The sequence below is a fragment of the Drosophila pseudoobscura genome, chromosome 3 (genome assembly GCF_009870125.1).
Source record: "Drosophila pseudoobscura strain MV-25-SWS-2005 chromosome 3, UCI_Dpse_MV25, whole genome shotgun sequence".
NCBI classification, from domain to species: Eukaryota; Metazoa; Arthropoda; class Insecta; order Diptera; family Drosophilidae; genus Drosophila; species Drosophila pseudoobscura.
In genome coordinates this window covers 15643447-15666121 of record NC_046680.1, presented here as the reverse complement: position 1 = coordinate 15666121, position 22675 = coordinate 15643447, and the positions used below count along the sequence as shown (strand labels likewise).

The following is a 22675-nucleotide window of genomic DNA, read 5'->3' as shown; positions in this document are numbered from 1 at the left end:
TGGCTAGCCCTCCTTGGTCCTTTCACTCTGCCTGACAGATTTTCGCCACATGTGTGTATATGTACAGATGTGCGTGCGGTTAGCTCTGCCAAGAAGGAAAATCCATCTACATAAAGGGCAGAAAATCAGAATTCACATCAAAAATGATATGTAGATACCCACGCACAGACACACGAACGACAACGAGCTGAAAGTCAAAGCTGAACATGTCTAGATTGCGGTTGCACGGGCTCCTCGGCGACTGGAATGGGACAGAGTGGGGGTGGTTGTGGGTGGTTGTGGGTGTGACTGAGGTGGACTGGAAGTTGAGCAACGGGCCTCGCTGCCTCCCGCTTCTGGGGTGCACAAAAATTAATTTAAATCTGCTGACAAAGGAAGGCATTCTTGTATTTATGCAAAACATCAAAATGAAACCACACAAGCAGTCACACGGCGTTTGTTTTCGGTTTTTCTGCGACTCTTGCGCGTCTCCCTCCGCGAGGGATGATGGACGCCATTGTTTGGGCGTGGGGCCGACACACGTGCCTAAATTGGGGCTGAGGTGGCCTTGGATTGCCACCAGGCAGGCTGAAGAAACGTGGCAAGTGAATCATTGGACGCCAAAATTTCTAACGCCCTGCGATCGGTCTGCAATCAACCATTTGACAGAATTTTCAAGCGCTTTATGGAGCCTCCCTTGGACGCGGTAAGCCCCAATCCAGGGTAGTTTTTATTTTGAAAGTTGCCACAAACTGTCTGTCATGTGTTTGCGAGCACTACGAGCATGTGTTTTCAACTTTCAGGGGACTGGCGCCTTCTACCTTCTACCTTGTGCCTTGTGCCTTCTCTCTCTTCCTTCTACCCCTTGCCGGCAGACATGGTCTGACAGCCTGTCAAACAAGTTTCAAAGCAGACTCTTAAATATTAATGCCACATGGGATATGGAAGCCACCTCCCACAGACCGCGTCGGACGCGGGTGGCCTCGCCGAGCGGTTCTGCGGAGGAGAGTAAAGCCAAAGACAGGTGTCAGCCGGCGGCATAATCACGGGAGTTCCATTAACAACAACAGCTCCGGCAGGATATCGTGAAAAGTGCTTAAGCCCTACTTGACGAAGGAACCCTAACCTCTTTGCTAAAGAGTGCGTTTTGCTATGCTCTCATTGTGTATTTAATAATAATAATCTCGATTGGTTGTTGGGGAGTCTCTCACATGCTGAGTCCCTTACAACATGGCGTTGACGTGAATGGCCAGGACACCATCGTCAGCGGAGCTGCTAATGGAGATGCTGGCGCGTCCATCGGAGCCAACAGTGACGGTCTTGCCGGTGCAGGAGGAGCCGCTCTTCTCGCCGGAGATGACGTCGCAGTAGGTGCCGGCGGGCAGGCCGGTCTGCAGGGAGCTGTTGAGGTCGTAGTTGTCGTTGTTGAAGGCCACGAAGGCCCTGTTTCCACGGCTGAAGGAGATCTGGTTGCTTCCGTTGGACCACCAGTTCTGGAGATCGGCATCGCCGGCGGCGTTCCTGAAGGCCACCATGTTGTAGATCTGGCGCCAGCGGTGCTCGCACACCCATCCGCCGCCGCAGGACTTGTCGCTGTTGAAGGTGGGAGAGGCAATGTTCTGTCCGTCGGTGGTGGGTGGGCCCTGGTCGGTGTCGGTGAAGGAGAAGGAGGACATCACACGGGGAGTGCCGAAGGGATGGGCCAGCATGAAGGCGGAGGCCATCTTGTACTGCTTGGGCACCTTGTAGGTGAGCACATCAGCACCACCTGCACCGTGTCCGCGCTGGTTGTCGTGGTTGTCGACGAAGACGAGCGAGCGATCGGAGGCAGCGAAGCCCCAGCCGGTGCCCCAGTTGGACATGTAGGTCAGCTTGTCCTTGCCGCGGAAGACCTTGCCGATGGAGTCGGAGTGGCGGAACTCGGTGATGGCGCCCAGGCCAGTGTACTCGGTTTTGCTGATGGCCTCGCCACCCATGTCGATGACCTCCTGGACGATGTAGGGCCTGGATCCGGACGCGAAGCCGTGATCGGTGTTCAGGTTCTTGAGGCGGCCATAGATGACGCCCAGATCTGCGGGCCACATGTGCTTGGCAGCGTCCACGCGGAATCCGGCCACACCCAGATCGATCAAGTGGTTCAGGAAATCGGAAACCTTCTCCTGGACGTACGAGTTGCCCTGGTTGAGGTCACGCAGGCCGACCAGCTCGCAGTTGCGCACCTGGTTGGCGTCGTTGTAGTTGCTGATGGCGCAGGTGGGGTTGAAGTCCAGGGAGGAGTAGGGCACTGCGGGGAAGCTCTTGGAGCTGGGGCTGGCGGTGCTGCCGGCTGTGCCGTAGGTGCCGCCATCGGCTGCCATGTGGTTGAAGATGACGTCCACGTAGGTGCGCACTCCGGCGTTGTTGCAGCGCCTGACCATGCTGGCGAACTGCTCCTCGTTGCCGGAACGGGTGGTCAGCTTGTAGGAGATGGGCTGGTAGCGCTCCCACCACGGACGCCCACTCTTCACGGCGTTCTCATTGACGGGCGACACCTGGGAAGGAGGCAGAGATGAGGGGGAGATGAGGATTGGGCGAGGAGGGAAGCTCTCCGGACGGATCTTACCTGAAGACCGGCGTAGCCCTGGGGGCCCAGGAAGTTCTCGCACTCGGCGGCGATGTCGTCCCACTTCCACTCGAAGAGGTGGACCATGCCGCTGCGGCCAGCAACGTAGTTGGTGTTGAACTGGGCGCTGGCGATCGCCAGGAAGGCGATGCACCCGAGGGTCTTTGTCAGGAACATGTTGATGCTAGATGGAACCTATGCTTCACTCTGATTGCATTGAGATTTCTGGGGCTGCTTTTATAGGGGTCGCCGTTGACTTCGCGTTGACTTCGCGGGGAGTGATTTGCGATTCGATCTTATCGGCAGGCTTCACTCACTTCTTTCTCTCTGCGTGTGGGGCATCACGCCGGCTGATTAGTGAAAGCCGGGCCAGACGTTGTGGCTGATTGCGGGTATTTTGGCAGGGGACTGGGTGGGACCGGTGCTTGCGAACTGGCGCTGATGATTAGTTAAGTGGCTAATTATTTGAATTACTAATCAGACTAATTCGGGGGCGATTGCGGAATCTGAAGTAGTCATCGGGACACTGCATTTCCCTGATATCGCCTCATGGGCCTGATTTGTGGTCCACTCCGGCTGCATGCTACTCAGAGCGTGATCGCGGTGAGCTCCCGCCTAGCAGGTCATCCGATAATGGCGAAAAGTGGAACCCCTGGAATGCCAAATGTATAATATTAGCTGATTATTGATTAATGGTGGTGTTTTTTTCGTAGATTTACTCTGACAGGAAATCATAGTCCAGCATGATAATGACAATTATTGAAATGTCTTTTGCAGGCCACATATTAAAACTATTTTGAAATGGTCTTTCCGTTGATATAAGCGAGGGGGGGCAATAAATATTAAAATATTAAAGTCCAACGCGTATCCGAAATGCGAACTAAAAAGGGGACCAAGTCCTGGGGCTATCAAGGGGGAGTTTGAGGAACTCGAGGTAAATTGATGTGGCACATTAGAGCTCCTAAAAATTACATTTGCCAACATTTATCTTGCATTTTTTATGCGCATGTAACCGAAAAGGAGACTGAAATAGAAACTGAAGCAGAAGACGGACAAAAAATGTTTCAAACGCTGTGCAACCGCAGCAAATAGAAGTAAAAAATGAAGCAGAAAAACAATTTGATTTAGCTGCAAGCAAATATTAAATGCACGCTCGGTCCGAGTCCGGGAATTCGTTGGGGGTCGCGAAACAACATCAAAATCAACGAGAACTGCGGAAAGTGGTAAGCGGCAGAGCTGACAACAGCAGAGGATGGTGTTTTCTGGCGCCCCCTTCACTAAATACCCTGCCAACAAATAAGTAGAGAGATTATCCAAAGAGTTAACTACCGTTTGCTGAGTTTTATTGGACTCACAGGCGATCAGCAACAAAAGAAGACTTGTGCCTCCACATTTCTGTCCTTTCCGAAGAAATGTGGCTAAAAACAAAATACCCTTTACAGGGGCACAGCGCTGGGTAGGGCTTGGGGTCCGGGTCTGGGTCCTACCCGCGAACTATAGTCATGCTGACAGGCAGCGGAAAGGACATTTGTAACGATAACATTCGTTTCTATTTCACAAACCCGACGGCTATGTGTGTGTGTGTGTGTGTGTAATGTTCGTATGTGTGACCATTAATTTTGAGCGCGTTTAACATGAAAACTACATGGCAAAACTGATTTGGTGCATCCAGCAGTGTACACAGATACACCCTTACACACATGTGGAGCCTGGACATAGAACGACTGGCAGATAGTTCATGCCCGCGAGCCAACAATGAAACAGTTATACTATAAATAAGTAAGCGAGAGAGGCGGAGGGTGGCGGAGGGGAGGAGAGCAAGAAATGGCAAACCGAATGTAATGGGAAAAGCACAAAAAGCGGGTCAGTGCGCACAAAATGCCAGCAATGATGATGATGGCGGATGCCACTGCCGCCGCCGTCGTCGTCATCGCCGTAGCCGTGGCCGTAGCCATGAAGTGTGGCAGCAGCAGTGGGGGCAGCCAGCAGCGGAAACTGACGAAAGCACAGAATAAAATGCTGATATTGCCCAAGCCGTACATCAAGAGGCATGCCAGCGATATGGTCGGGCTGGAAGCAGGGAGGGCACCAGGCAGGGGCTTCGTTCGGAGTGGTGTATTTCACGCAAAATGAAACAAATAAAGGGAGAAAAAATTACAAAAAAAAAAAAAAAACAAAATGCGAGCAGACAAAATAATATGGTACGAGCAGCACAGTACGAGGCACTGGCACTGGGACAGGCACGCCGCTTGTGCTTGTTTCTGTATTATTCCACTGGCATACGCGGCGTATGCGTATTGTAAAAAATAAATAACAGCGCTTAAGAGTATGCTACGAAAACAAGCCAGCAAATATGCACGCGCCACAGCAATTGCAATGGAAATATTTCCGCACACACCCATCCTCCGGCACACACACACTCTCACACATATTAACATGCACACACTCGCATAAAGCAAACACAGAGACAGAAAAGCTTGTTTCAATTTCGCACCAGTTAAATGGCGATTTGTTTTTAGTGGTTTCTCCGTTTCTCTATCTCCTTATATGTATATTTCGCGCCCCGGACAGACAGCAGAACTATGATTACGCTTTAGCCACGCTCTTGAGTGGATCATTCATTACCTGTTGATTGGGGCCCAGTAGTGAATGTCAGCACTGGCACAAAAGCAGAGAGCCCCCCAATTGAACATAAAGCAATGTGTGCTCGCATCTAGCCGCAGGCAATTAGGTCAGATGTGGGCCTGTGCCCGACCAACATCCAGCATTACAGGCAGCCTATTTGTCCAGAGCCCTGGGGCATTGGAACTCGGTTTGTGCGTCTCCCCCAACCGCTGCCCAGGTGGCGTCCCCCATGAGCGGCCCAAACATGTGCATGTTCAGAGCACACACAGCACACACGGGCTGCAAATGTCATTGTCAACTAGCTGGCTTTTTCTGCTGCTGAAAGATAGGACGCCCAACAGTCACCTGGACATCAGACTGGAGGGGACGACGTGTTTCTCCTTGACAGGCAGTCGATAAACAGCTTTCGATGGCATCCTATGCTCCTATGCTTGTGCCACACATCCGTCTCTTTTCCCGGTGCCAGTGCCAGTGCCAGTGCCAGTGCCATTTCCACCAACAATGTCAATTACCAGCGTCCGAACACGTCGAGGCTCATACCGAATTACCACTTCTGTCTGGCCGATGCTTTCACCTCCATTTTCTTTTTTGTCGACCTTCCATTTTTAAGTGCTATGCAAATTTGGAGCAAAAAGACCTTGCTTTCATCTGATTTGTTCCTTCTAGTTCTCTCTCTCTCTCTCTCTCTCTCTCTCTATCTTCGCATTAGTTTTTCGAGCCTTCCTCTTTGAAGCAAAGCTCCTGCCATTCATTCACATTGCGATTGAGTCCTGGCTCAATACTCGTCACTTGAGGCCAGTTTGTGGCCAGTTCTGTGTGCGAGCCCTTTACTTTTTGTTGGGAATGCTAAGAGCTGGCTTACGTATTTAGTACGGCCGTTTTAAAAGCGTATAATCACAGTCGTAGTTTTTTGCACCTTTGCCTTTGACTTTAAAAAGGGAAATCTAATATTCCAGCCAAAGAAGGAGATTTCTTGCAATGTCAGTGGCAGTCTGCATAAATCACAGCCTTCCCTGGCTGTGCCTTTCTTGACATACTTTGTCGTCTTCCTGGTGGCGAAAGGGGGGGGCGGGATTGGACTCATATTGTGAATTCTTGGCATACAGCTACCATTTATTGCATTGTGCTGTGCATCCGATATTTCGCTTTATTATTACGCTAGTTGCGCTCTTTTTGCTGTGCTACTGAAGAATTGTCAATATTTTCGCAGAGAGCACTGGCCGTATCGTGCAGAGCACCGCCTTGGGTGCTCGGCTGGCCAAAAGGACGAAAGGCACGAGCAAACAATACATGTCCGTATCACGGAAAAGCACATATTTGCATGCAAATTGTAAAAATTCATTCACATTGCCAGCATACCGGCAATCCGGCATTCCTGCATTGATATATTTACCGGAGGAGAATAACACAACAACCAGCGAATCAATCAATCACTGTATCGTACATTTCATTCAGTCTGTCGATTAAAACCGAATATTTAATGCTGGGCATTCACATAAAGACCGGCCGCCATTAAAGCCCAATTGGTGGTGACGTCCGAAGTCCGAGATTTGCCACGGAACCGCACCCGGATCCGCAGCCTGAGCGTGTGATTGATTTGAGTCAAATAACTCCGGTATAAGCCAGCTGCCACCGCATCTAAGTGGTGGATTACGCGGCTTAACCGAGTTCCATGCGAATTAAAAACCAATTACGAACAGCCACCGAAACGTTATGCGAAAAAAGAAGACTCCACTAACACGTATGCATGTGTCTTGATAAAGAGTTCTGGTTTGCGAACTAAATTAACCAGAAGATGAACCAAAGCCTGCCAAAGAAATGCTCAACTTTTCGCATTAAGCTGGCCAAGACGAGAAGTAATGCGGCCCATTTGAATGCCGGCCACGTTTCAAATGATGTGAGAACAGGGCCCACAGACCCACGGACAGGGCAGATAGTCCTCCCATCTACATGTAACAGATGGAAGGTCGACCTAAGTACCTCCGCCTCGGCACACACACGGCCCTCAGCACACAGTCAGAGGGACCAGTAGGGGCATTATAGTCGAGTATACCCTCTTGACCGTACTTCCAAACAATCGCAACCGAGGGCAGGCACATTTGAACGATCTATGATCGCTATTTCGCCTGGATGAGACTGTGCTCCTCCTGTTACATACGCCACTCCGGATGCAGTATACCCCCTGCAAGAGCTTACTTTGAGCAGCAGGTATAAGCACGTGGAGCACGTGGCAAAAATCTCACCAGGTTCTGCGGGGGAGAGTAAAGCCAAACACAGGTGTCAGCCGGCGGCATATTCACGGGAGTTCCATTAACAACAACAGCTCCGGCAGGATATCGTGAAAAGTGCTTAAGCCCTACTTGACGAAGGAACCCCTAACCTCTTTGCTAAAGAGTGCGTTTTGCTATGCTCTCATTGTGTATTTAATAGTAATAATCTCGATTGGTTGTTGGGGAGTCTCTCACATGCTGAGTCCCTTACAACATGGCGTTGACGTGAATGGCCAGGACACCATCGTCAGCGGAGCTGCTAATGGAGATGCTGGCGCGTCCATCGGAGCCAACAGTGACGGTCTTGCCGGTGCAGGAGGAGCCGCTCTTCTCGCCGGAGATGACGTCGCAGTAGGTGCCGGCGGGCAGGCCGGTCTGCAGGGAGCTGTTGAGGTCGTAGTTGTCTTTGTTGAAGGCCACGAAGGCCCTGTTTCCACGGCTGAAGGAGATCTGGTTGCTTCCGTTGGACCACCAGTTCTGGAGATCGGCATCGCCGGCGGCGTTCCTGAAGGCCACCATGTTGTAGATCTGTCGCCAGCGGTGCTCGCACACCCATCCGCCGCCGCAGGACTTGTCGCTGTTGAAGGTGGGAGAGGCAATGTTCTGTCCGTCGGTGGTGGGTGGGCCCTGGTCGGTGTCGGTGAAGGAGTGCCGAAGGGATGGGCCAGCATGAAGGCGGAGGCCATCTTGTACTGCTTGGCCACCTTGGGCCACATATTAAAACTATTTATAAATGGTCTTTCCGTTGATATAAGCGGGGGGGCAATAAATATTAAAATATTAAAGTCCAGCGCGTATCTGAAATGCGAACTAAAAAGGGGACCAAGTCCTGGGGCTACGAAGGGGGGAGTTTGAGGATCTCGAGGTAAATTGATGTGGCACACTAGAGCTCCTAAAAATTACATTTGCCAACATTTATCTTGCATTTTTTATGCGCGTGGAACCGAAAAGGAGACCGAAACAGAAGACAGACTACAAATTTCAAACGCTGTGCAACCGCTGGCAAAAATCTCACCAGGGGCTGGCACGGCGTAACTCCAAAGGTTGCTTAATAAAATTATGAACCACTTGGGCGAAGTTGATGAGAGATACCCAACGAGTGTGGGGAGGGGGGCTGGGGGGCAGGGAGGCTGGGAGGCTGGGAAGAGAATCAAAAAACGCAAAACGCTTAAAGTTTAAGTGTAATTGAAAACGACAATCTCAGGCAGGAAGCTGGGGCTTAGAGAGTGCTGGTGTAACCCCAGGCCGAGTATTAATTTAACTTTACGTGGCCGCCTCCCGGCTGAACTTGGGGCCGGAGTTTGCAGGGCGGAAGTTATCGTTAGCTGAGCTTGGCTTTGACTCAAGTGTTGACTGTTGACTGATGACTGATGGAAAATGTCTCTCTAGAACGAAAATTTCGATTTTTTAAATTTAATTTTTTACGATCACAAATTAGATTTAAATTTTTTTTGGGAAGTCAGCTGTTCCTAGGCCATGTCTGTGTGCGGCGATTCGTGGCTCATGTTCGGCACCCGCGACTTTTACAAGGTGCTGGACGTCTCACGCGGAGCTATGCCGAGGGCCATACGCAGCGCTGCCTATCAGCTGATCATGGCGGAGCACCCGGGCCAGAGGCCTGCCAAGCAGCGCAGGAAGGCCCTGCAGAAGTGCCATCTCGTCTACAGAATTATGAGCATCCTGACCAACGACAAGCAGCGGGCTCTGTACGATTCCCCGTCCGAGTTCCCCCCGGAGAGTGCCAGCTGTGAGCTGGACCTGGCCTTCGCCACGGCGCTGGACCTGTGCGCGTGCCTGTTGGGAAACCGCCAGGACCGGTCGGGTGTCTGCGAGCTCTTCCAGAAACACTACAAGGGCTCGCAGCTGGAGCTGGCGGACATCAAGGCTGCCTACACGCTGGGCAAGGGCTGTATGGATCGCTTGTTTATCGAACTGCCCCTGATGACGGTCCGGGATGAGCCACGCATCCGAAAGATCATCAAGAAGCTGATTAAGTCCAACGAATTGCCCGAGTACAGTAAATTCATCAACGAATCCGTGGAAAAACGGCGGCGACGTCGCCTGAAGTTCGCTGTCTACGAAGCCAAGTCCAAGACCGAGAAAAATGAGGATGGCCTTCCACAAATTTAAGTTACATTAAAGACACCCAAAAGTGCAGGCAAAGTGCATGATGTGTTTGAAATGCAAATTGAACCTACCTTTGAGTTTCGGGTAACAAGTTTTAAGACAATATTTTGTTTGGCACTTTGTCTTTTGTCCCGAAAATCATAAATAATGTTGGGCAAAAGGCAAAAGGCAAAGGGAAACTTTCGGGAAAGTTGAGTTTTGAGTTGCCTTTCTGATGACCTTTTTTCTGCCTTTATCGTGCCACATTATTTGCGGCTTTATTTATGTGCAAAGTTGTACAATTAATTTTTGTTTCACTGCAAAGCAGGGCCCCTTTCCTGTCGAGTACAACAATAATTATGGCCCTGTAGGACAGGGGACAGGACAGCAGCGAAAAATGCAAAGGGTAGCAGCCTCTCTCTCTCTCTGCTGTACAATCTGTAATTTCCATGACAGAACAACAACTCCGACAGCTACTTCCTTCGACTGCTGTCAGAGAAATCGCAGCGCCCTCCTTGGAGCCGCCAAGAAGTTCCAGTTACCTTGGCAATGCTCAGGAGCAGCCATCATCGAAGTTCCTGAATCTATTTAACAGTTGCTTAACTTTCAGTTTGGCTGTGCTTCAGGTATTTCTATAATTAACCCGGCCATCGGAATGACATTGAACAGGCGATAAAAACAATTTGAAAGACAGCATCTGGAGTAGTAGAGTAGAGTGGAAACCATCGAATAACATTATGTCTATAAATTCTTCATTTTCTGCACAACATTCGGACAGCAATCTGTCGTTTTTTTCCCCTGTATTTATTCGGACTGTCTGTGGCATTTATATAAATGATTTAAAAGCCAGAACTGTTGCTCTTCATACACACTGCACTGCACTCGATCCAAACTTGTTTGTTATGCGTTCAAAGTTGGGGCCAACTTCTGGCTGTGGCGCCAGACAAACTTCTGCCTGTGCATCTGTCAGTATTTCTTTTGTATTCTCTTGCGCGCGGTATCTGAAGAGTACGGGGGTATACTGCACAAAATATATAGGACTTGGTGCAGCCGTGTGGATCTGGGAGCCTCCATGGAAGGTGTACAGCCCCTAAGTGCAATCACATATTGCGATATTAAATTTGCGGGTATTCCGTAGTCGTTTATGCTTGCATAGAAAGCCCAGAGAGTCTGTTCTGCCGGAGTACAACGGCTTTGAATGCAGGACTTTGATTATATTTCAGAGTGTTCAAATTACCTGCCTTTTCCCAGACGTATGATGCCACATATGTACATACATATGAAATCAAATCAGAGACCAGCCACATCAGAAGGCAGTCATAAAACACGAGTACGACTTATTCGGATTGGCGCACGGATTGGATGCCCGTACATGGGGATTTTAATAAATGTCAGGTCTGGCCGTTGCCTGCGGTAAGAGTGATTGATTTATGTCACAATATTTTGCTGGTACTCTCCCCGTCTGACCCCTGGCCCCATCCACCAGCTCGGCCAGCCGCTCGGTGCGACTGTGCGACTGTGCAACTGTGTGGCAGACATGGCAAAATTAATTTCCATTGCAGTGGTTTTGGCAATGGAGTTTGCATTTCAACTTGGCTTCTGATTCTGCTGCATTTGTCAGGCGAAAATGGTGAAATTCGATTTGGGTCGTTTTCAATTTGCGGCTGCACTTTTATCCACCAGCATCGGTTCACCGCCGCCTCTGAGTTCCACCATTTTCTGCTGCAAAAAGGCCAACTGTCAAACCATTACAAAAATTTGCAGCCAACTGTCATAAAAGTCGACATCATTAAAATGTCATAAAGTTGGCATTTCACCCGCCAAAGCATCTTAGTACCGAACTGTCAATCCACCCAACTATTCACCCAACTCAGTGGACCACCCGCACAACCACCCACCCGCCCACACGCCCAACCATCCACACAGACGCTGCTACTGCTGCGAGTCGTAAGGGAGACGCTCGGTGAAATGTGCAAAAATTTCGCGCACTTCCGTTACATTTCGCATCCTTTCTGGCTGTTTATTTTTCGGCGGCGCTTCCTCTAGACAAACCGCAACGGATGCACCGCCGTGCACCATCCACCGCTTCGGGATTCTGGCCCTCCTTCGTGGCATCTTCCTCTGACAAAACAAATGGCGAAAACTGTTTCGCCTTAAAGAATTCTCAGAAATGCAGTCGAGTCTATGAAAATTTTATTTTATTTAAATTGTTTCCTCCCGCCCCCGACTGTCATTTCGGGGGCATGGGGTTAGGCCCCGATGTGTTCATAAAAGTATCAAATACTTTCGGGTTATTCGATACGCATTAATCATTCGCAGTGGTGGCCCCAAACGAAAGTAAATCCCGATTGGGGCATATAAATCGAGATAAATCCATAAAATCATATTCGATTGTTCCGCTCAACGCTCGAACCAAAGCCATTAAAATGTATTTCAGGGCAATCGTTTTGAAGGCTAATTAAGTGCTGGCATTATCCCAGGCTGCCAGGCCTCCTAATTAATGAGCCGCAACAAGCTAGCAGACAAACACAGGGCTGACTGGCTGGCTGGCTGGCTGGAGGTGTGGCAGTAATGTTAAATTAAAGTTCAATTGACCAGAGCCGTGGCAGAGGTCGTTAATTTAGCCCTTAATCGCTAATACGGCTGGATGGTTTTGTTCGGCTGGCTGTTCAGCCCAAAGCAAGATTCATTGGAGAGTGCTCGCCTCGGTCTCAGTGTCGCTTCTCGTGCTCTTCCAGGGTGAATCCTCATCCTCCTCCTCCTGCTGATTCTCCTCTTCTGACTCGTGGCCGCAGTCGTTGGGATCTCCAAACGTGTTTAGCTGCACATCTTTGTAGTGACACATCGTGACTACCGCCCCCACCAAGAGCAATATGAACAGGATGAAGTTGTCGCGGGCCACCTCCACCTCGATGCCCCAGAGGTACTTGATCACCTTCGCGGAGCAGCCCCCGCAGCCCGGTTCCCCACAGCAGGCGCCACTGGCCCAGTGGCGTTCCTCGGCTGAGATTTGGTAGTCGATTAGGCCCATTCGGCCGCAGCAGCCGAGCTCCTCCTCCAGCCGCCCAATCTTGTCGTTCCTCCACAGCAGCAGCGCCATCCTCGTGGCGGAGAGCTCGAAGCGTGATCGATACACAAACCGCGTCGCCGCTATGCTCAGGGTGTACAGCAGCAGCAGTAAGCTAAAAAACATGTAGCTAGCAAATTTGATCAGGCCCGGGCACCGGGCCAAGCGGATGCCCACGATGGCGTTCAGGATGTACCCCGCCGTGGTGAGGAAGCGCATCATGAACATCCAGGCCATTAGGACGCCCGGGAAGACGGTGGCCTCCCGGAGGAGTGTGTACTTCACGTACATGTGGTTGAACACATCCATCAGAAAGATGAGCCCGGCCAGCAGCAGCACCACATTGATCTGCAGCACACAGTCGTGCGATATGCGACACCCACGGCACAATCTCACCATCGTCGGGAAAATTTGATTCTGTTTATTTGCTTTGAAGTGGAGCGAGCTCGTTTTGAAGTTGGCCCGGCAGCCACCTGAGTTTGGGCTGGTTTTGGGTGGCTAATATCAACATTTGGCTAGCTGTCACCTCATTCGGCTGCCTGCCCCCTCCCCCCCCCCCTAGTACCGACTCCCGACCAGTCCTGACTTGTTGCCACGGTTTCAAGTGCAAATGAGTTTGCCTTTGACGAACCTCAAATGCCGCACCTGTTGCGAGCCGCGCCGCAATAAAAACAGCCAGATAAAATTAAATATTTGTGCGGTGGCTTGAGTCAACCTTTCTCTGATTGCTCATACGCACTGTGGGCACGGAAGGGCTCAGGCTCATGATCAGACTCAGGCACTGGCTGATGGACAGCCAATATATGCTGTACTGTCATTTATTCTTACTGTTTGCTCAGTGGGCCTTTAACGGAAGGATTCTGGCTGCAGGCAGCCACTCATTCGAGAGCCGAAAACCATACATTTTGCTAAAAAAATTGTCTAGGGTATTTAAAAAAAAGCGACGCCTATTCGCTCGTGTTTGGAAAATGCTTTGAAGCTGAAACGCCAATCTGTTGCCACTTGTCTGAACAGCGACGGGTCTCGCAAAAAGGAAAAAACAATTGCTGCAAATACTCGTACAAGTTCAAGTACAATCAACCCGCTGTGAAGTGCCGCCCATTGGCCGACGGCCCAAGCGGAAGTGTCGTTAGCGCCATTTTGCCTTTATTTACTCGAAAATTTTCGCCGAAATTCTCGCCTGATGTGAGCACCATTGGCTAATGTGGCTAATTTAGAGCCAACTCGAGACACTCTCAGCTCTGTCAGCCGGCCAGGGAGCCTTCGATTTCAGCTGCTGCCAATTGAGCTAAAGCGTTTAATTAAAAAGTTTCCCAGTCAATGTCCCATTTACCCTTTGTGGCGGGTCAGAGACTGTCGTCCTTTTCTAATTCAATGAGCAAACTGCAGCTGGGGCGCTTGTCCCAATCGGGATTCGGAGTTGACTTGACTTGGAACTGACAACGCCTCTACACCTGTTTCGGTGGGCAATCGGCCCAATAGCCCAATGATTTACGGCTCTCGGCATGGTGGAAATTAATTGAAATTGAGCTTGTCGCGCGTCGCTCTCAGGCATAGAACTGTTTATTTCACACAGAGCTGTGAATTTAATTGAATGTTTACCATATTGTGGCAATATAATACCTATCAAATAAGCTGCACAAAGAAGTTTCTATAAAATAATCAATTTGGCTTACAGATTGTAATTACTTGCATAAGCTTCGAGGTATTTAATTCGAGAATAATTCATAGAACCCTCTCTCAAAGTAGAGTGCCAATTCACAGCCGCTTGATGAAGGTGCAAAGGTACTCTCAACCGTAGACTGGACTTTGATGGGCTTTAGAGCTATTACGCCATGCCTTGTGAACTGCTGCAGACTGCAGCCTGTTCATCGTTTAGCTATATGCATGTGCTAACTCTTACACTGCCAAGGAGAGCCAGGTGCTTAGTGCCACCGCCATCACCTTATCTGCCCGGCATTTGAACACGGCAAAGACGCTGCTCCACTGAAGGCTCTGGGCGCTGAGGGGGCCGAGAGTTCGGTGCCGCAGCTCCTCGTCGAACTGTTACCCTAACCTTAATTGATTTCGGTTGACGAGCTTGCAAGTGTCGCTCATGAATTTCCCATGGCAGGCGATTGATGAGCTTATAATCACGGCACGGTCGGGCATATAAAAGCCGCGCGACTCCAGTCCAGGTGCAACAATCGAAAATCTTGAGGAGTCAGGATGGTGCTGCGTAAAATCTTCCCGGCCATGTACACGCTGTCGGAGGAGGCCCCGGCCTGCTCTCGGAATGGGACTCTGTACTTGATGCGCTGCATCTTTGTGATGGGAGTGCGAAAGCCACCGGCTCGATTCTTCGTGGCCTACTGCCTGTGGTCTATCGTCATGAACCTCAGCTCGACGTTCTACCAGCCCATCGCCTTTCTGACTGGGTACATCAGCCATCTGTCTGAACTCTCCGCGGGGGAGTTACTCACCTCCCTTCAGGTGGCCTTTAACGCCTGGTCCTGCTCCGCCAAGGTCCTGATCGTCTGGGCGCTCGTCAAGCACTTCGACGATGCCAACGACATTTTGGACGAAATGGACAGGCGCCTCACTCAACCCAGCGAACGCCTCCGAGTACATCGTGCCGTTTCCAAGAGCAACCGAATCTTCTTCATCTTCATGACCGTCTACATGTCGTACGCCACCAACACGTGCCTCACTGCCATCGCGAATGGGAAACCGCTCTACCAAAACTACTATCCGTACCTCGACTGGCGCTCCAGCTCGTTGCACCTGGGTCTGCAGACGGGCTTAGAGTACTTTGCCATGGCCGGTGCATGCCTGCAGGACGTCTGTGTGGACTGTTATCCCGTCAACTTTGTCCTCGTGCTCCGTGCCCACATGTCCATTTTCGCGGACCGCCTAAGACAGTTGGGCAGCGACCCTGAGGAGAGCCCCGAGCAGCGCTACGAGCAACTAATTCAGTGCATCCAGGACCACAAGACCATACTGCGGTGGGTTGAGCGTCCACTCATAGTGGAATGGTTCTTTAATCGATCTTGTCCTGGATCCTTTGCAGTTTTGTGGATTGTTTGCGACCCGTGATTTCGGGCACCATTTTTGTGCAGTTCCTGGTTGTGGGCCTGGTCCTTGGCTTCACACTCATCAACATTGTGCTGTTCGCCAATCTGGGATCGGCCATTGCCGCCCTGTCCTTCATGGCCGCTGTTCTGCTGGAGACCACTCCGTTCTGCATTCTCTGCAACTACCTCACGGACGACTGCTACAACCTGGCGGACGCTCTTTTCGAGTCGAACTGGATCGATGGCGAGCAGCGCTACAAGAAGACGCTCATGTACTTCCTGCAGAAGCTCCAGCAGCCCATCAAGTTCATGGCCATGAACGCTTTTCCCATTTCCGTGGGCACCAACATTGTTGTGAGTATCCAAAACGAATTTTCGGGAAATTTATGAGTACTCGAGCAAAGGGGTTTCCTTGTAGGTCACCAAGTTTTCGTTCTCAGTCTTTACGCTGGTCAAGCAAATGAATATTGCGGAGAAGCTGGCCAAGGTCGAAGGGGAAGCCGATTTTAATTAATCAGTGAAATTTAAAAGCGAATATTTGTCTAGCAAACGCAGAGCACACAGCAAGCACTGAACGTACTATTGAAGGATTTTGAAGTAACTTTATCCTCTTCAGAGGAAAAAGGTTTTCAGCTTCAAACGAAAGCAGAGAAAAGAGAGACGGAAGCACAGCGCTGTTTTCCGCAAACAGAAATGATTGAAATTGTAGATACCTTTGGGTGGACAATGCTCCTTGGGAGGACACTCATTCCCAAAGGTTCGGGCAGCACTCTCGCCATGCACTGAACAAATTTACTAAAACTAAAAAAACCTTTTACGAGCTGTACTTTTTTCTAGTCCACTGCGTAAAGAGAATAAAGTATAATTACACTTACAAATGTTTAATGAATAATAGTTTTTTATCTATGGCAAGGTTTTCATAAACTAAAAAAATTGTATATATATATATATTTTTTTTTTTAGCTAATTCTTTTATTTTTTTGTTCTTTGATTAAACCTGATTAAGTTGCCACGAAACGTAGCAACTTTGTTACAATAAAATCAATATTTTCCATCTAAAAAAATTTGCTACCTCTAAAAAAAAGGAAAATTAAAAAACGAAATCTGGCCATACAAAAAAAAAAACACGATAATTCAGAAAAAGTCCGTTTACCATAAGCCTTAAAGTAATTAACTCTAGAATTTAGTATATACAGACCTGCTAGGTTTTTTCAAAGAACCATCTGCTGGGTGTTGTTTGTCAAAAGCAGGCAAGAAACCGAGAGAATTACAAACGTACTTAGTCAATATAAATTGTACATGTCGGCCCACGTTACGTACTATTATTCTAATTAGATCTCTCACTCGTCTGATGGATCCAATGAGATGAGGTCTTCTTGCAACTGGCGAAATCAAAAGGGGGGAATAGTCGGCATAGTCGACTGTGATTGTCATTTAATTACAACAGAGGTGGCACAATTATGGTACAATGACGGTGCTTGGGTAATCCTAATTGAAGACTGCACTTTGACGCGCTCTCTGCAAATGAAATTTGAACTATTACCCCTCGCTCTGTGAACCGCTGCAGCCTGCTGCTCTTCGACGAAACAGAGAGCCATCATTTATTTATATGCAAGTGTAAACTTTTACACTTCTCCGGAGCGTTACGTGCTAAGCGCCGCCGCCATCGCCGTAACCCGTCGGGCATTCGGATTGGACGAGGACGCTGCTCCACTGAAGCCTTTGGGCGTTGAGGGTGCCGTGCGTTCGGTGCAGCGGGTGCTCGCCGAGGTGCTGAACAACTGTTACCCTAACCATAATTGATTTCGGTTGACGAGTTTAGACGTGTCGCTCATGAATTTTCCATGTCCTGCGACTCAATCACGCCACGGTCGGACGTATAAAAGGCTTCAATCCAGTTTGAAGCATCGACACTCAACTGGAGGCAGGATGGTGCTGCGTAAAGTCTTCCCGGCCATGTTCACGCTGCCGAAGGAAGCCCCGGCCTGCTCGCGGAATGGGACTCTGTACTTGCTGCGCTGCATCTTTCTAATGGGAGTGCGAAGGCCACCGGCTCGATTCTTCGTTGCCTACTGCCTGTGGTCCTTTGCCCTGAATCTCTGCTCTACGTTCTACCAGCCCATCGGCTTCCTGACTGGGTACATCAGCCATCTCTCAGAGTTCTCTCCGGGGGAGTTCCTCACCTCCCTTCAGGTGGCCTTTAACGCCTGGTCCTGCTCCACCAAGGTCCTGATCGTCTGGGCGCTCGTCAAGCACTTCGACGATGCCAACGACATTTTGGACGAAATGGACAGGCGCCTCACCCAGCCCAGCGAACGCCTCCGAGTCCATCAGGCCGTTTCCAGGAGCAACCGAATCTTCTTCATCTTCATGACCGTCTACATGGTGTATGCCACCAACACGTTCCTCACTGCGATCCTGATGGGCAGGCCGCCCTACCAGAACTACTATCCGTACCTGGACTGGCGCTCCAGCTCGTGGCAGCTGGGCCTGCAGTCGGGACTGGAATACTTCGCCATGGCCGGTGCCTGCTTTCAGGACGTCTGTGTGGACTGTTATCCCGTCAACTATGTGCTCGTGCTCCGTGCCCACATGTCCATTTTCGCGGACCGCCTAAGACAGTTGGGCAGCGACCCTGAGGAGAGCCCCGAGCAGCGCTACGAGCAACTAATTCAGTGCATCCAGGACCACAAGACCATACTGCGGTGGGTTGAGCGTCCACTCATTGTGGTAAGGTTCTTTAATCCAAGCTGTGGATCCTTTGCAGTTTTGTGGATTGTTTGCGACCCGTGATTTCGGGCACCATTTTTGTGCAGTTCCTCGTTGTGGGCCTGGTCCTTGGCTTCACACTCATCAACATTGTGCTGTTCGCCAATCTGGGATCGGCCATTGCCGCCCTGTCCTTCATGGCCGCTGTTCTGCTGGAGACCACTCCGTTCTGCATTCTCTGCAACTACCTCACGGACGACTGCTACAACCTGGCGGACGCTCTTTTCGAGTCGAACTGGATCGATGGCGAGCAGCGCTACAAGAAGACGCTCATGTACTTCCTGCAGAAGCTCCAGCAGCCCATCACCTTCATGGCCATGAACGTATTTCCCATCTCCGTGGGCACCAACATCAGTGTGAGCATCAAATTATTCCCGATTGTGCTGGAAATTGTGGGTAACTAATGCTCTGCCTTGTAGGTCACCAAGTTTTCGTTCTCAGTCTTTACGCTGGTCAAGCAAATGAATATTTCGGAGAAGCTCTCCAAGGTCGAAGGGGAAGCCGATTAACAAAAGAGTTCTCTTCGAAGGCACACGTGTTTCGCTCTTTCAACACATACCCAAACCCGACTTAAATCCTTTTAACAATCGTTTGGTTAATATAAATTCGAGCATTTATTAGCCGTTTAAAAGCAAGCTACTTGCAGTGCGATACACATAATAGTCTACTGAGTTGCTTTCATTGAAATTGTCACTAGATCTACATTTTTTCCTACAAATAACGATGCACTGGACTCTATCATCGCAGCGCCGCGTTGAATTCGCTAGACGGGTGGGGGATATTGATGTTGGTGTGAAGGAAAGGGAGTGGGAATTGCCATTTTCAGAGTTATTTAAAAGTTTGTATCTCGTCTTATTTATAGAAAATCAATGGGGTAATCATGGGAACGGTGATAAGCCAGAGAGTAGTAGTAGTCCTCCTCATTCGTCCTTAAACTTATCGGCTATGTTCATTTGCTTGGTGATGGTGATGACGGAGAAGGCGAACTTGGCCACCTGAAAGTAGGCCAAAGTATGTTAAACTTGTAGCAGATTTAATTGTTAGCCTGCGGGCCGGGCCTGGGAAGCAGAGTGCTCCCACAATGCCGACCATTGGCACTTACGCTGATGTTGCTGCTCATGGATATCTGAAAGATGCCGCCGGCAATGAAGACGATGGGCCGCTGCACGTTCTGCAGGAAATAGAGGAGCGTCATCTTGTAGCGGCGAGAGGCGTCCACCCACTTGGACTGGAAGATGGCGTGCGTGAGGGCGTCGCAGTCCTCCATGATGAGATTGCAGGTGTAGCAGAAGGGGAACGTCTGCAGGAGAATGGTGATGACGAACATGAAGGAGGCGATGCCGGTCCACAGGTCCGAGAAGAAGAACACGTTGATCAGCGTCAGACCCAGCACAATGCCGCACAGCAGGAACTGGGTGAAGATGGTCCCCGAAATAACGGGCTTGATCGTATCGCAGAACCTGAAAAAGTGGACGGACAAGAGGTTACTGCACTGAAGTCACTGCAAAAACACAAACAGGCCTGCCCACATTATAATAATCTTGTGATCCAAGATGCAGTTGACCAGCTCCTCGTAGTTCTCGGCCTCGCTCATCGCCTCGTCGGTGCGCAACCGCTGGATGCGCTCTCGCAGCATGTCCAGGTGGACGCGCAGGATGAGGGTGTAGACCAGTGGGTAGGTGTCGGAGAGCTGATCCTGGAGCACGGCCCCCGACATCACGACGTACTCGAGGGTGGACGCCAGCCACAGATTCCCCCGGCCGTCGCGCCAGTCGATGTAGGGGTTGTAGAGCTGCCAGGGTGGCCGCCCGCTCAGCACCGAGCTGAGGTAGGTGGACCCCGCGTAGGTGCAGTAGACGCACGTGAAGATGAGAAAGGCGTGGTTGCTGAGCGCCACCACGCGGTGGATTTTCTCGCGCTCCTCGACGGAGGTGCAGCGCAGATCCAGCTTGTCCAGCAGATCCTTGGCCTTGATGAGTCGCCACAGCTGCGAGTAGGTGATGGCCGTCTTCACCGAGGACCCGTACGCGTTGAAGCACACCTGCAGCGAGGTGAGGAACTCGCCCGGCGAGAACGACTTGATCTGGGTCATGTAGCTGCCCAGGAAACCCAGCGGCAGGTACGTGGTGGACCACACGAACGTCATCAGCGTCCAGAAGAGGTAGACGTAGCGCAGCACCCCAGACTTGGGCGGCACCCAGCCTATGAACTTCATCGCCCTGAACAGGTAAATGCAGCCATCCCGAGAGCCCACCTTCTCCGTCAGCGGGGCTGGTCGTATTAGCTTGAAGACCATCCTGGGGCCAGTGTGTGCCGCGGCTCCCTGGCGGGCTGCTTATATAGTCGAAATTTGTGACATTTTTCTGGATGAAGTTTTCAATGAATTTGAAAAGTTTTCGTTAAGTTTCGGGCACTTGCTGTTGTTGAATTATTCACTTGAGAATTGCTCCCTGTGCGCTGTGCGATGTGCGATGTGCGCTGTGCGCCGTTATGTTTAATTAACAAAGTCAAGAGTCTCGGCCTCTCATTCGTTTCGGCTCTGATGCATGAATGCCGCCGGTGCCGGTGCCGGTGCCTGTGCCTGTGCCGGCACTCGTATCAGCGTGCATCGGTATTTCCACATGCTGGCTTTCCGCTTTGCATAAATGATGGCAAAAGTTGGCAAAAATCGCAGACGGCCCTTTAAAGGCAATTAAGAGCATTGCCCATACGCAGTGTGTGCCGCTTGTCCTTTGTGTGTCAGCAAGGACCGGATGGCAGCCAGGCGAACAGACTCGGGGCTATCATAAAAGGGATCTGGGTAAAGTTTTTCAAGGCTAACCAGGCCCTGGCCTCGGGGAAATGCAAAATGGCCGCTAATCGCCGTCATAACTAAATTTATAAAATTCCCCCCCCCCCCTGGTCTGACTGTACCTCTACCGGCCTGTATGCGTGGGAGTTTTGCATTATCGGTCTTTAAGCATGAGCCCCAACAGCTGGCACACGTTGTGTGCACGAGTATCGTGACATCTTTGTGCTGCTTTGCTGCTGCTTTAATGAAAAATATATTATCCGAGTGTTATTAATATTGCTCAGAATGTCTGGCGTTTGACACATGTTTTGTTGCCGTTGTCGCTGTCGCTGTCGCTTTTGTTGTACATACGTACCTCTAGTGTCTGCTCTGGCACTGGCACTGGCACTGGCTCTGGCTGTGGCTGTGGCTCCACCTCCAGCTCTTACTTATCACCGCCTTCCGCTCTGGATCTGGCCCCGGCTCTGGCTCTGGCTCCTTATATGTACATACGTATGTGTAAGTTGACATTTTTTTTCATTACTGCAACGTTTCAATAGCAGGGCCATCCACAACCACCCACACGCGCCTCTATACCATCCACAATGACGCCTGCCGAGCAGCAGCTGGTCGTGCTGGTCCTGCTGCTCCAGCTGCTCCTCCTGTTGTGCTGCTGCCGAGTATGTCCATGTCCAAGGCAGGTCTGTATAGCTGAGCGTGAAGTAAGGGCAAGGATAATCTTTTGTTTGCCACTCGAGTACGTTTGCCCCGGAAGGGCGGCTCTCCACCCACCCTCCACTCACCATCCCTGCCCGAAAGACATTTGTGTTTTGCTTCAGTTATTTGCACAAAACTCTCGCCTTTGCCTCCTCCACAGCCACCCACAGCTCATCCCTGTCAAGGTGAGACTGTACATCGCACGCTTGACAGTGCCGGCTTATGTGCTGACATGTTATAGAATTTGAATAGAATTTATGCTCGGCAATAACGCACGAGTGGACCAGGGCCAGGACCGGGGCCAGCATCCCGAGAATCGCCAATCTGTTGGGGTGTCAGAAATTTATGTGCCCTCCAGGCAAATCAATTCTCCCATTAATTGCAGAGGAGACAACTACTTCAGAGCTGTACATATGTTGGGGTACAGCAGACATCTAATTGGAGGCGGCCGTGTGTCTTTTGAGTCGGTTGGGGCTGCCGGCTCGCTGGGCCTCCATTTAATGCCAGTGCCGTGCTATTTATTATCGCTTGACGTATTTATTTTAATTAACGGAAATTAATGCCACGTTGCGCTGGCGGCTTGCAGTCGCTTACACACATTTTCGGGCTGTTCACTGGTATCACACCTGACACATCCTGACACCCTCCCCCTTATCCTCCCCCTCACCCTCTCGCTGTCGCACATGAGCGCACATGCCGCAGCATTTCAGTCCCTGC

General features: G+C 50.5%; 6 protein-coding genes and 1 pseudogene across 6 annotated transcripts; 3 read left to right on the top strand and 4 right to left on the bottom strand.

Annotated features, from left to right (window-relative positions):
* Window positions 1–1187: 1187 nt before the first annotated feature.
* Window positions 1188–2773, bottom strand: LOC6898668 (alpha-amylase A). The gene is made up of 2 exons (XM_002138637.4): window positions 2582–2773; window positions 1188–2510 (listed from the first exon to the last, which is right to left on the bottom strand). The coding sequence occupies exons 1-2, from the start codon at window positions 2756–2758 to the stop codon at window positions 1203–1205; spliced, it is 1485 nt and encodes a 494-aa protein (XP_002138673.2). The 5' UTR covers window positions 2759–2773; the 3' UTR covers window positions 1188–1202.
* A 4845-nt stretch (window positions 2774–7618) lies between these two features.
* LOC6898667 (alpha-amylase A-like) lies at window positions 7619–8192 on the bottom strand (annotated as a pseudogene).
* Window positions 8193–8952: 760 nt separating this feature from the next.
* Window positions 8953–9606, top strand: LOC6898666 (J domain-containing protein CG6693-like). Its single transcript, XM_002138635.3, has one exon. It carries the CDS (start codon window positions 8953–8955, stop codon window positions 9604–9606), a length of 654 nt encoding a protein of 217 aa, XP_002138671.2.
* A 2362-nt stretch (window positions 9607–11968) lies between these two features.
* On the bottom strand, window positions 11969–13143 carry Tsp42A (Tetraspanin 42A). The gene has a single exon (XM_001361301.4). The coding sequence runs from the start codon at window positions 13046–13048 to the stop codon at window positions 12269–12271; it is 780 nt and encodes a 259-aa protein (XP_001361338.3). The 5' UTR covers window positions 13049–13143; the 3' UTR covers window positions 11969–12268.
* A 1703-nt stretch (window positions 13144–14846) lies between these two features.
* Window positions 14847–16522, top strand: LOC6898665 (odorant receptor 42a-like). Its single transcript, XM_002138634.3, has 3 exons — window positions 14847–15633; window positions 15699–16056; window positions 16121–16522. The coding sequence occupies exons 1-3, from the start codon at window positions 14858–14860 to the stop codon at window positions 16214–16216; spliced, it is 1230 nt and encodes a 409-aa protein (XP_002138670.2). The 5' UTR covers window positions 14847–14857; the 3' UTR covers window positions 16217–16522.
* Window positions 16523–17046: 524 nt separating this feature from the next.
* On the top strand, window positions 17047–19102 carry LOC4804841 (odorant receptor 42a). The gene is made up of 3 exons (XM_001361300.4): window positions 17047–18407; window positions 18470–18827; window positions 18891–19102. Exons 1-3 carry the CDS (start codon window positions 17536–17538, stop codon window positions 18978–18980), a joined length of 1320 nt encoding a protein of 439 aa, XP_001361337.4. The 5' UTR covers window positions 17047–17535; the 3' UTR covers window positions 18981–19102.
* A 132-nt stretch (window positions 19103–19234) lies between these two features.
* Window positions 19235–21339, bottom strand: Or42b (Odorant receptor 42b). Its single transcript, XM_001361299.4, has 3 exons — window positions 20001–21339; window positions 19574–19931; window positions 19235–19466 (listed from the first exon to the last, which is right to left on the bottom strand). Exons 1-3 carry the CDS (start codon window positions 20765–20767, stop codon window positions 19392–19394), a joined length of 1200 nt encoding a protein of 399 aa, XP_001361336.1. The 5' UTR covers window positions 20768–21339; the 3' UTR covers window positions 19235–19391.
* Window positions 21340–22675: the final 1336 nt, after the last annotated feature.

Bases quoted from the DNA above. Each gene is read 5' to 3' on its own strand.
- LOC6898668 (XM_002138637.4), bottom strand. From the start codon at position 2,758: ATGTTCCTGACAAAGACCCTCGGGTGCATCGCCTTCCTGGCGATCGCC. The intron at 2,511-2,581 runs GTAAGATCCGTC...CCTCCTTCCCAG, and splicing joins AGGGCTACGCCGGTCTTCAG to GTGTCGCCCGTCAATGAGAA.
- LOC6898666 (XM_002138635.3), top strand. From the start codon at position 8,953: ATGTCTGTGTGCGGCGATTCGTGGCTCATGTTCGGCACCCGCGACTTT.
- Tsp42A (XM_001361301.4), bottom strand. From the start codon at position 13,048: ATGGTGAGATTGTGCCGTGGGTGTCGCATATCGCACGACTGTGTGCTG.
- LOC6898665 (XM_002138634.3), top strand. From the start codon at position 14,858: ATGGTGCTGCGTAAAATCTTCCCGGCCATGTACACGCTGTCGGAGGAG. The intron at 15,634-15,698 runs GTGGGTTGAGCG...GATCCTTTGCAG, and splicing joins GACCACAAGACCATACTGCG to TTTTGTGGATTGTTTGCGAC. The intron at 16,057-16,120 runs GTGAGTATCCAA...GTTTCCTTGTAG, and splicing joins CCGTGGGCACCAACATTGTT to GTCACCAAGTTTTCGTTCTC.
- LOC4804841 (XM_001361300.4), top strand. From the start codon at position 17,536: ATGAATTTTCCATGTCCTGCGACTCAATCACGCCACGGTCGGACGTAT. The intron at 18,408-18,469 runs GTGGGTTGAGCG...GATCCTTTGCAG, and splicing joins GACCACAAGACCATACTGCG to TTTTGTGGATTGTTTGCGAC. The intron at 18,828-18,890 runs GTGAGCATCAAA...TCTGCCTTGTAG, and splicing joins CCGTGGGCACCAACATCAGT to GTCACCAAGTTTTCGTTCTC.
- Or42b (XM_001361299.4), bottom strand. From the start codon at position 20,767: ATGGTCTTCAAGCTAATACGACCAGCCCCGCTGACGGAGAAGGTGGGC. The intron at 19,932-20,000 runs GTGGGCAGGCCT...CCACTTTTTCAG, and splicing joins GATCACAAGATTATTATAAT to GTTCTGCGATACGATCAAGC. The intron at 19,467-19,573 runs GTAAGTGCCAAT...GCCTACTTTCAG, and splicing joins CCATGAGCAGCAACATCAGC to GTGGCCAAGTTCGCCTTCTC.